General features: G+C 37.3%; 1 protein-coding gene across 1 annotated transcript in view; it reads right to left on the bottom strand.

The window, feature by feature from the left end:
* Window positions 1-3216: 3216 nt before the first annotated feature.
* Window positions 3217-13132, bottom strand: part of RNF145 (ring finger protein 145) — a 59113-nt gene continuing 49197 nt past the window's right edge. The window contains exons 9-11 of the mRNA XM_045503339.1: window positions 8293-8440; window positions 7054-7410; window positions 3217-4834 (exon numbers count right to left, since the gene is read on the bottom strand). Of these exons, the coding sequence (XP_045359295.1) occupies window positions 4448-4834; window positions 7054-7410; window positions 8293-8440 (892 nt within the window). The 3' untranslated portion in view covers window positions 3217-4447. The remainder of the gene's footprint in view (window positions 4835-7053; window positions 7411-8292; window positions 8441-13132) is intronic.

Genomic DNA, 13132 nt, shown 5'->3' with positions numbered 1-13132 from the left:
GGATGCAGGGCTGGTTCAATATCCGCAAAATAATCAATGTGATTCATCACATCAATAAAAGAAAGGACAAGAACCACATGATCTTTCATCTATTGAGAGTAGATTCAGAGAAAGCATTTGACAAAACATAGCATCCTTTCTTGATAAAAACCCTTAAGTAGGGATAGAAGGATCATACCTCGAGATCATAAAAGCCATATATGAAAGACCCAATGCTAATATCATCCTCAATGGGGAAAAACTGAGAGCTTTCCCCCAAGGTCAGGAACAAGACAGGAATATCCACTCTCACCACTGTTATTCAACATAGTATTGGAAGTCATAGCCTCAGCAATCAGACAACACAAAGAAATAAAACGTATCCAAATTGGCCAGGAGGAGGTCAAACTTTCACTCTTTGCAGATGACGTGATACTCTATAGGGAAAACCCAAAAGATTCCACCAAAAACCTGCTAGAACTGATTCATGAATTCAGCAAAGTTGCAGGATATAAAATCAATTCACAGAAATCAGTTACATTCCTATACACCAACAATGAAGCAACAGAAGAGAAATCAAGGAATCGATCCCATTTACAATTCCACCAAAACCCGTAAAATACCTAGGAATAAATCTTACTAAAGGGGTGAAAAATCTATACACTGAAAACTATAGAAAGCTTATGAAAGAAATTGAAGAAGACACAAAAAAAGTGGAAAAATATTTCATGCTCATGGATCGGAGGAACAAATATTGTTAAAATGTCAATACTACCCAAAGCAATCTACATATTCAATGCAATCCCTAACAAAATAACACCAGCATTCTTCACAGAGCTAGAAACAATCCTAAAATTTGTATGGAACCAGAAAAGACCCCCGAAGAGCCCAAGCAATCTTGAAAAAGAAAACCAAAGCTGGAGGCTTCACAATCCCGGACTTCAAGCTGTATTACAAAGCTGTAATCATCAAGACAGTATGGTAGTGGAACAAGAACAGACACTCAGATCAACGGAACAGAAAAGAGAACCCAGAAATGGACCCACAAACGTATGGCCAACTAATCTTTGACAAAGCAGGAAAGAATATCCAATGGCAAAAAGACAGTCTCTTCAGCAAGAGGTGCTGGGAAAACTGGACAGCGACATGCAGAAAAATGAACCTGGACCACTTTCTTGCACCATACACAAAAATAAACTCAAAATGGATGAAAGACCTTAATATAAGACGGGAAACCATCAAAATCCTATAGGGGAAAGCAGGCAAAAACCTCTTTGACCTTGGCCGCAGCAATGTCTCCTGAGGCAAGGGAAACAAAAGCAAAAATCAACTGTTGGGACCTCATCAAAATAAAAAGCTCTGCACAGGGAAGTCAACAATCAGCAAAACTAAAAGGCAACCGATGGAATGGGAGAAGATATTTGTGAACGACATATCAGATAAAGGGTTAGTATCCAAAATTTATAAAGAACTCAAACTCAACAGCAAAAAACAAATAATCCAGTGAAGAAATGGACAAAAGACATGAATAGACGCTTCTCCAAAGAAGACATCCAGATGGTCAACCGACACATGAAAAAAATGCTCAACATCATTTATCATCAAATCAAAACCACAATGAGATACCACCTCACACCTGTCAGAATGGCTAACATTAACAACTCAGGCAACAACAGATGTTGGCGAGGATGTGGAGAAACAGGATCTCTTTTGCATTGCTGGTGGGAATCCAAGCTGGTGTAGCCACTTTGGAAAACAGTATGGAAGTTCCTCAAAAAATTAAAAATAGAACTACCCTACAACCCTGCAATTGCACTACTAGGTATTTATCCAAGGGATATAGGTATGTTGTTTCAAGGGGGCACATACACCCCAATGTTTATAGCAGCACTATCAACATTAGCCAAAGTATGGAAAGAGCCCAAACGTCCATTGATGGATGAATGGATAAAGAAGATGTGGTATATATCTACAATGGAGTATCACTCGGCGATCAAAAAGAATGAAATCTTGCCATTTGCAACTACATGGATGGAACTAGAGGGTATTATGCTAAGCGAAATAAGTCAGAGAAAGACAAACATCATCTGACTTCATTCATATGAGGACTTTAAGACACAAAACAGATGGACATAAGGGAAGGGAAGCAAAAATAATATAAAAACAAGGGGTGGGGGACAAAACCTAAGAGACTCTTAAATATGGAGAACAAACAGAGGGTTACTGGAGGGGTTGTGGGAGGGGGGATGGGCTAAATGGGTAAGGGGCATTAAGGAATATACTCTTGAAATCATTGTTGCACTACATGCTAACTTGGATATAGATTTAAAAAATAAATAAAAATTTAAAATTTTCTTTAAAGAAAAAAATTGGGGGAGTATAGTTGACAATGTTATGTTAGTTTCAGGTGTGTGCCAGTGATTAGACATCTCTTATGTTATGCTACACTCACAAGTGTAGCTACCATCTGTCACAACACAGTGCTATCACAATGCCATCGACTATATACCCTCTGCTATACCTTTCGTCCCTGTGACTTATTCATTTCCTAACTGGAAGTGTGTGCCTCCCACTCCCCTCCACCCATTTTGCCCCTCCCCCATTCCCTTCCTGTCTGGGAACCATCAGTTCTCTGACTTTATAGGTCTGATTCTTTCTGTATGCTTACTCATGTTTTGTTTAGATTCCACATGTAAGTGAAATCATATGGCATTTGTCTTTCTCAGTCTGACTGATTTCACTTAGCGTTAATACCCTCTAGTCCTATCCATGAAATATGTACTTTTTTTAAAAAGCTCCCCAAATATTCTGATGCAAAGCTAGGTTTGATTCCACCAGTGTAGAAGATTTCAAAGAGCTGGTCATTTCCAATCAAAAAGTTTTGCCACCTGCAGGGCATTTCTGACAGGGATCAAGATATATGAAACCTGATTGGACAGGGCACCTGGGTAGCTCAGTAGGTTAAGCTTCTGACTCATAATTTCAACCCAGGTCATGATCTCACGGTTTCTGAGATTGAGCCCTGTGTCGGCCTCTGTGCTGATAACGTGGAGCCTGCTTGAAGATTCTCTCTCCCTTTTTCTGCTGTTCCTGACACATGTACTGTCTCTCTTTCAAAAATAAATAAATATTAAAAAAAAAAAAGAAAAAGAAATCTGGTTGGATAAAAACAAAAACCTCCCAAGAACACGATTTCAAGCACTTCACAATAATAACCATCACAGGAACAAAACACAGTTATCTTCAAATTTAAATTTATTAAGACATTCAGCTATGTCTGTCAGTCTACATCCAAATTTGCTACTAAAAATAAAATAAAGTCACATCCCACATTAGGAATATCGAGTCTGAAAAACACTTTTTGAGCCAAGCCTATTGTATAAATAAATGACTAGTTTCTTTTCATATCAAAATTCCCATAAAAAATTACATTCCCCCCTCCCCAGTTCTACCTGTAGCCATGATGAATGTAAAAATTTAAATATGACACATCCTTGTCAAAGAAAAGGTGCAAAGTCTATTAACAGCTTTAAAAGTGGCATTTGCAGAGTGTGATCATACAGTTATGTACTCATTCCCAAAGTGCAAATATTGCCATAATTTAACACTGTTTTGATTCAGTTGCAAGAATTAAACATTACACAGCATTGAAAAGTACACTTAAGGGCCTCTATCAGTGCCCTAAAGCCCTTCCCACTTTGGTCTCCTACACGAACGTGGACCCCAAAGTGTTCATTAGAGTTTTAGTTTACTTCACACAGCCAACACAGTATACAATATATTAACAAAAGTTTCATATACATCAAAATATTGGAGACTCCATCATAAAGTTCAAGAGTCTCAGATTACATGAATGCACCCGCAAGGCCCAAGTGCCCACCCACCCCCTAAAGCACATACGAAGTATGAGCGTGCTTCAATCTTTGAATACAATCAATGCTCCTACATCTTTGATTTCATTTCAGTGCTGTACAAAACTCAATTATCACCTGACTGAGTCCCAATTAACTAAGGGAAAGGGGTTGGTGACAAGGGCTGGTCACTACTCATACTTTGTAACAAGAATGATCCTGTTCCATAGAGAGTGAGAGGTCTGTTCTGCTTCGGCCTGCTTCTTCCCACGCTGTCCTGATGCTCTTTATCCTTCTTTCTTTAGCCCCTTTCAAGCACTCAAATGTGATTTTATTTATCCTTTCCAAGTCAGGGGCAATTTCTGAAGCTGCTAAGGCTGAATTTTGTTGGCAAACTTCTATATCAGCATAGGATACAGAAATACATTTTGATTAGCATACATTGCAAAATTTCTCCCACAATGTCAAGGGGATGGAAGCCAGCAGTCTCCACTGAGAGTACTTCCTGGGTCAGATTCTTGGAATGTCAAGTCTCCTGCCTCATCATCTTATACATTCATTTCTCAAATCTGAGTGCGAATTTCATAGTGAGTTAACTTCTCCAGAGTATCAAAGCATTACTTCTGCTTCTTTTCTTCTGGGCTGACCTCAACAGGACATACTTCATCTTCTGCACTAACACGATATTCCTTAGGATCACAAGTCCCTTCCTGGCTATCTGATCGTGTGACAATGCATTCGTTATTGTCCCTAGAACCTTCCTGCATCCCAGTCCCTGGAGGATGCTCTTGATTTGGAGGTTCAGTACCTTCCTGAAGCATGATGTGTTGCTCAGCTCCAGCATGAGGTTGTGGAACCAGCTCCGTTCCTAACCCTGCAAGCTGGGAGGAGTTTTTGAGGTGGCAGTGGCACAGAGGGCAGGTCTCCTGGACATACAGCCATTTCTTGAGACATCCTGCATGGAAGAAATGACTGCAAGGTGTGATCACAGCAGATTTCATGTCCTAGAAGCAGGAGGAAAGGTATCTCATAAATGTCTATTATCTAAAATCGTTGCTGCTAATCCCAAAAGTTCTAGTTTCATCATTTCTTTCCCACAAGTTCCCCATATAAAATGTGTAACACAGATCTTAGAATAAAACTCATTTTAGATTATAATAATAATCCTCCTGCCATCAGAGACCCCTTTATACCAAAATGCAAGAACCACTACCTAAGTAAATAAAAAAGAAAGTAAAAACCAAAAATGAGAAGGAAACTAACTTAACTGGCTTCTGCCTCAGTATGAAACATGAGCATCACACAACTATTGCAGTGTGATTACTGGGTCTCCCCCGGCACGGCATGAGTGTAATTAGAACCTCAGAAAATCTGATGAAGGCAGGACTTTCCACAGTAATGCTTCAACACAGCTGGACAGATTATTCCATGATGAAATTACTGGCAAGGAGACAAAGTCAGCCACATAACACCAGGGTATTGGCAAGGAAGTGGCAATTTCATTAGGGACAATGTAACGCAGTCTTCAAGGTAAGGTCCGTATAAACCAGCATTTCTCAACTTTCATCACAAGCACCAGAGTGCTTGTTAACCATGCACATTCCTGGGCCACCCCAGTTCTACGGAATTGGGATATCTGAAGATGGCATTCACAAATCTGTAATTACAGCGAGTCACCCATGTGACTTTTATGCACACTCAAGTTTGATAACTACTGCAATAAGAAAGAAGTGGTGTATTTTGCATTAGTATTCCTTGCAGAAGAAATATTTAAAGAGAGAAGGCTGAGGACATGATGCTTCAATTGTAAACATACATTTGGTGACACAACCATTAATTTTGTTTGAAGTCTCAAAACAAGGAGTTGTAGTTGTCACATAAATTCCTTGCCAAAAACTGGTAACACCTGGGAGTCAACTTTTAAGCAGAAAGCCATCCAAGGAAAAGCAGCCAGCTGGGAAGTTAAGCAATTTGACTTTCATTTTCTGTGTGATATCAGCAGGTAGTTCTAGCACCTCAAAAAAGTGATGTGACAACAGGAAATACAAAAAGAGGACTCTTAAATCCCAGAGATGGAACATTTAGGTATGGGCTGCTAAAGCTGATGTACGGGTCTTTGACATGCTTTGTCCTGCATACAACAGGGCTACCAAGCACAAAGGAACCAGAACTAAGACCAGGACCACTTCACTTGGGGGGAACCTACAATACTCCTTAGTTCCCCCAAATGCAAAAATCAACCTGGAAAACATTATTCTGTGAGTACCCAAGGTATGTTCTAGTAACAATAAAAAAGCGGTAGTTGCATTTTATTCTTAGACAAAATTCTTGTACTAGATAGTCTTAAACACACAGATACACACACCCCATTAAACCGTAGAGCAGCCTTGGAGAAAGAACATTCCTTCATACTCAGTGACACCATCTATAGTTTTATTCCCCTAGCACACGCTCTTTAAGAGCAATTTTAAAGGAACAATTTCTGACAGTACAGTTAAGCTATAAAAGCTGCTACTCAACCACCCCCTTGCACAGGTTACTGGGGACTAAACTCTAGGCCTATTTTTTTGTTGTGACATTTCCAAATTCCTTTACATACTATCTTTCAGTTTTAATAGAGGGCAATCATCAGCTATTCATGGCACACATGCCAAAGATGCCAGGAAGGCCGACTACAGTGCCATCCATACCAACTGGTTGCCTCTACCTCACGTCCATACACACAGGCTATCTCCATCTCAGATATCCATCAACCCACAGGTAAACACGCACTCTCTCCAACTATGTTAAGTAAATGAATACTTCTTCCCCATCCTGGAAATACCAGAAGGAAAAGAGTCAGAATCTTGGCACACCACTTTTCAGAAGTTGCTGACTCCTGATAGTATATACTTGATAGTACATATATCTGTGTGTGTGTGTGTGTGTGTGTGTATTCAGGAGTAAATATAAAATACACCTGACCTGTTTTTCCTTTATTTATGGGTGAGCAATGTTGAAAATAACAATAAATTAGAACTTGGACTAAATTAAAAACTTAGTTTAGAAATAAAACGGAAATAGTCTATCAGGTCTTTAATAATCTTTGAAACCTTTTTTTTTTTTTTTTAAACCCAGGAAATAATTCTGCCTAGAAATTTAACTTAAACTTGGTTAATATGGTGAAAGTCCCAGGAGATACATTGTATGACCCACCCAAATGGATTCTTACTGTGCAAGTTACCTGGTAACAGATGGCACAAATATCATTGTGTTTCTCCAGCTGCTCTTTTGTAGCAATAGGTAATGATTTAATCTTATTCACAGCATCCCTGCGGAGAAGGAAGCTCTTCCACCCCAGCTGTGCCCGAAGCCACACATTGTAATAGGAATGGATGAAGATGATCATTGAGCCCATTACGGTCCACTCTCCGAAGATGGTCTCTGAGACACCATAGGCCACCACACAGAGGGCCACAAGAAACTCCAAGAGGCGGTAAGTGCCATTCACATAGTAGATGACATCATCCATGTTTTCCACTGGCTCTTTTCTGAATTCCTCAACCATAAATAAGACATAAATAAAAAGTGTTCCCAAAACCTGGAAAAAAAAATCACATTATTTTAAAACAGAATATTACCACTAATAAAGGCTTTGCATAGACTTTAAGCAATAACAACATTCCTAAATACTTTTAGGGTGCCATATTTAATACCTAGAGACAGTGGTGTCATTAAAATGTGGGTGCTCTCAGTAATCCAGGCATTCGCTATCAGAAAGCCACACCTTGAGACATAACTTTCTTAACAATGATTCTGATTAGTTTCTGACTCATCCTTTCCATTTATTCCCCAGATCATCAAAACCTATTAAAGTTCCATCTAAATTGTCCTAATTCTGTAGTCATACATGTTCCTCAACTTTCAAAGAACCTTTACCACTACGGGGAACAATGAATAAATCTGTGTTGCCAGTGCTATATTTTGTTACTTTTTACTGATCTAGCAGCAAAGAGCCACCTTCAAACTACAACAAGGTTTTCATTTCCAGGGCAGTGTTATCAGTTGTATATATACATGTGTGATACACACGTATGCCATATATTTATATATACCATGAAACAAAAGGTATTTCTGAGTAGGTATTTACTTTAAAAATGTGCTCCAAACAAGTTATAAAATCTTTTAATATTTTAGAGTTCCTTATTAATTTAAGCTTTACATGATAGTTGTGTATCATTTAAAAAACCAGCAAAGTTTAATTACCTTGGTAATAAAAATACAGTGACATAGACAGGTCTGGTATTTTAATAACCTACCATCTAACTCCTATGCTGAAATCAGTGTAATATTTTCTGACAAATAAGTTGGGAAGTGATCACCTAAACAGGCTACTTCTAATCATTAATCCTGAAGTTTAATTTCTTTTCAAGACGGAAAATAAAATCAGTTATTGCAGAAAGTTAGTTACTCCTAGGCTTACCTGAAGAGAGGTGAGAATGCTGCTGGAAATAATGATAAGCAACCAAAAATCCATGTGGAAAAACTGGCAAATCATGTAAGCCATATAAGCAGGGAACACTAGTAAAAATAAACAAAGGCTCACCGCACGGAAGTGTTTCCATAAACTCCTAGAGAAAGAAAAGTATTTCTTTAAAGTACCTGTCACCCAGGAGCACAACGATCACATTAGCAACTGATAGGTCTTGGGCTGTGCTTACATTTCCCAGTTTACTGAGCATCCTTGTCCATGCCCGTCACTGTGCTAAATTTCAGGGCAAGTGTCATAGGCTTGGTATTTCAAAGCCCCCGACTCACCTCTTCTCTCCACAGTCAATTGCCAAGTGCCATCAATTTTTTTTCTTTTTTTGTTTTTTCCCTAATGGTTAGCTTTCGGTTCCATTGTCATTCCTACCAATTCCAAAGTGATTTTAGGCTTTTGTAGCATTAAGCCTTAGCAATCTCAAGAGTAATTTGTGGTTTTAAGTCATGAGACATATTCTCCACCCACTGCGCCATGATGAAAATCTCTGCTACTGTGAGTACAGTATTACTAAGAGGAATGGTGCTCCAGTGAACAGCTATATTATTAATCCTCACATCTGTCAGGCTTGGGGGTGAAAAACTATGAACCACTGTGTTATATGTAGGACCTACTAGCCGGTCTTCCTCTCCTGGTGCCTAATGTATCCTGGACATGGCCTGCTTAATCTTCTTACAGCTCTGCTAGGGTAATATTGCCAAAACCTGTTCTAAACTTCCTAGCCTGGCTTTTGAGCTCCTCTACTCCCAATTTCTTGGTCTAAACTTGTCAACATCTCTTCCTCACTATAAGCAAAGATGATTCATTAACTGTATTCTAAGAAAAATACAAACATTCTTACATTCCACCAGAAATGCCTCTGTCCCACTCTCTTTTGTTCTAAACCCTTTAGGCTAGCTCAAGCTGAAAAAATATATGCATACAGACAGGTAATGTGAATCCTTTCTCCAGGAATCACCAATCCTCTCAGAATTCTTAACACTGGTACAGGCCAATCACTAAACTGTAGTATTGTTTCGGGGCACCTGGATGGATGGCTCAGTTGGTTAAGCGTCCTACTTTGGCTCAGGTCATGATCTCAGTTTGCGAGTTTGAGCCCCAAGTCAGGCTCTGTGTTGACAGCTCAGAGCCTGGAGCCTGCTTCAGATTCTGTGTGTCTCTCTCTCTCTCTGCCCCACTTGTGCTCTCTCTCACTCTCAAAGATAAATAAACATAAAAAAATTAAAAAAAAAAATAAACTGTAGTATTGTTTCAATTATACAGATATTTATATATCATATAAACATGTTTATATTTATATTATTTAAATAATATATATGTACATACCCAGAAAAATGTCTTATCACCCAAATTTAAACTCCTTGAAAAAAAGAAAAAGAACTCTTTCTTCACATGGCTCAGTTTTTAGGCACAAAGGCTTATATGAAGTAAGTGCCAAATAAAACTAGAACATTTATTTTTGCCTGATATTTTTCAAATTATTTTCATTACCTTTTATTTTTTTACCTACTTATCTATCCACTCAAATGCAAAGCCCTATAAACAGGATAAAAGTTATGGTTATCTCATGGGGGAATAGTTACTATACAGGTATAAAATATACATAAATATATATAAAGTACATATATATATATAGGTTAGTGTTTACATATATATACTTCATATATAGTTCAGTATGTGTACACATATGTTGTGTACACACACACACACACACTTTTGAAATATGGTATAACCTTGTGCTTTTAAGACACCAACAAATTAAGAGGCTTCTTAGATTTCAGTTTGACTCCACTTTAACCCTACTCATCAGTAGTGGAATACATACACCAGAGGCCGTGTAATTATGGTAAAAGGAGAAGGAACATAACTTTTCTTTTTGTGTATCTCTTCATACATCACAATATTCTAATAAATCATCCCTTAAATACATCCCAATTTAAGACAGATTATATACCAAGTTGTAGAAGATACATAAACAAAAACCTTCCCCGAGTGCCTGAAGCAGAACTTTGGAAAATTTTCATGCAACAGGAAAAAAAGGTGTGATTTCCACTCCCCTGCAAGTTTACTTATAGAACTATTTACTTTATATACCCAATTTCCAAGTAAATAGATGATAGAGGGCCACCACAAGGGATTAATATATATATATATATATATATATATATATATATATATATATATATATATATATATATATTAATATATATATCACCACAAGGGATTTATATATATATATATATCAGCTGTTTCCATTTCCTGGGTAAATAAAGGCCAAAGTTAATTTTTTAACATAGTAATTACAAATCTAGAAAGACAGTGTGAACCCTCTGTCTTTTCCTCTCTCTTAAACACAAAACTCCATTACAATCTATGTAAAGTGAATATCAAGACTTAACAATTGTTAATGATTTCCTATAAAACATGAACACTTATTTAAGTTCATTATGAGGAAATGTAGATTTCAACCAAAATAGTTTAAAGCTCATGGCTACAAAAAAATTAAACTGTTTTAATTAAAAATCAGCATCTGTGATCTAAAATCAATGTAGAGTCTCAAGGAGACAAAAAAAAAGTAACATAAATCACCCATTCTACCTTTAACTATAATATAGGTGGGAAGGAAAAATAACCACACACAAAGTTAAATGCTAAACTGTGTGGGACTACTTGTAATTAGTAATTCAGAGAAGAAAGTGAATTATTATGATAAAAATTAAAGACAGGCACTTTGGAACTGTTTTACACCTTTTCTTGCAAGCATTTCTACTTTCTGAAGTTAAGAGACAAACTTGTCAGTAGGTCTGCTTTGAGATGCACAACAATTTTAGTTTTTTTAAAGAAAGGCAGGCAGGAAGGGATTAGTGTAACAATAGTTATACTATATTAGATGATAAATTATAAATATTCTTTAAATAGGGTAATTTAGGGGCGCCTGGGTGGCTCAGTCGGTTGAGTGTCCGATTTCAGCTCAGGTCACGATCTAGCGGTCCGCGAGTTCGAGCCCCGCGTCGGGCTCTGGGCTGATGGCTCAGAGCCTGGAGCTTGCTTCCAATTCTGTGTCTCCCTCTCTCTCTGCCCCTCCCCCGTTCATGCTGTGTCTCTCTCTGTCTCAAAAATAAATAAACATTAAAAAAAAAATAAAAAAAATAAAAATAAATAAATAGGGTAATTTACCTTAAAACTTTAAATATATTTTTCAAAATCAAGCTGTAATACATTTATATAAAATAGGTATATATTTACATATACACAACCATATATTTATACACATACACTGAGAAGTATATACAACATTATGCCAAGAGTTACAATTTATGTCTAATTTTGGCATAAGTGTGTATACACACAAACACAAAAATATATATACATAAACACAAATACAGGTGTGTATATTATATACAGAAACAAATATACACATCTATTTAAGCAGTAAAAATTCAGTAAAAATCTAATTTAAAGGGCGCCTGAGTGTCTCAATTGGTTAAGTGTCTGACTCTTGGTTTTGGCTCAGGTCATGATCTCACGGTTTCTTGAGTTTGAGCCCCATGACGGGCTCTGTGCTGGCAGTGTGGAGCCTGCTTGGGATTCTCTCTCTGCCCCTCCCCCACTCATGCTCTCTTTCAAATATATAAATAAACTTAAAAAATTTTTTTTTAAATCCAATTTAAGATAAAATATAAAAAGAATAGCAGAAAATGACACTGAAACCTCATCCCAGTAACAGGTGCCTGGGAGGCTCAGTCGGTTGAGTGTCAGACTTTGCCTCAGATCATGATCTCACAGTTCATGAGTTCAAGCCCCACGTCAGGCTCTGTGCTGACAGCTCAGAGCCTGGAGCCTGATTCGGATTCTGTATCTTCCTCCCTTTGCTCTTCCCCCACTCATGCCCACTCTCTCTCTCTCAAAAATAAATAAAGCTTAAAAACATTTTAAAAAATTAAAAAAAAAAAAACCCAGGTTAAGCACTATACAATAAAATATACCTTATAAACACCCCAATCCATTTTTTTAAAAAGTTTGTCATTTGAATATCTACTACATAATTAGAATAAGTAGACCATCATCCTAAAATTCCTTGTTAAGACCTGGAGTAAAATTTATAGATAAAGGTTAACAAATATCTCTATGGCTAAAATTGAGACACCTTTTTAAGTTAAACACTGAAAATTACCTCTAGTCTAAGCAACTCCAAAGACATGTGAGGATTCTTCCCCTAATAATTATTTTCTTTAATGACAGAGAGAAGCAATGTTTCATGAATTATCAATATTATCTCCTGTTTCTCTAATTTGAGAATTAAGACACATTTCATTTCCTTTTTTAATCTTAACCCAGTACACTGAATTAATCATAATCCCTGATTCAGAATGCACTATTGCCATTGGTCTGTGGGTGTCCCTCTCTTTACTGAGTTAGTAACCTAATTAGCTCTCTTAAATATTGTAGCAAGCCTTCACGAACCCATCTCCCCATACAAAAGTGAGGGCCTGGACAATAACCCCCATTTAACCATATGGAAGGCCTGCCTTTTCCATATCCTGCCTCACTCCATACAATGAAAGTGTTCTTTACTCTCTTGCTTGCTTCCCTTTTTAGGGTTTTAATCTGTATGTATTCCTAAAGAGGAGATTTAGAATTTTTGTTTTTAACATAAAAATAACATTCTATACTGTCATCTTTTTGGACTTACTTTTTAACTTTATAATGTTATGAATCACTCCTACTGTTTTATGTGTCACGAGATTTCTAATATTCCATGGTGACAATTATCACATTT

This window comes from Leopardus geoffroyi, chromosome A1 (assembly GCF_018350155.1).
Source record: "Leopardus geoffroyi isolate Oge1 chromosome A1, O.geoffroyi_Oge1_pat1.0, whole genome shotgun sequence".
Lineage (NCBI taxonomy): Eukaryota > Metazoa > Chordata > Mammalia > Carnivora > Felidae > Leopardus > Leopardus geoffroyi.
Note: the sequence above shows the minus strand (reverse complement) of the source record. Positions and strands in the feature narration are given on the sequence as shown.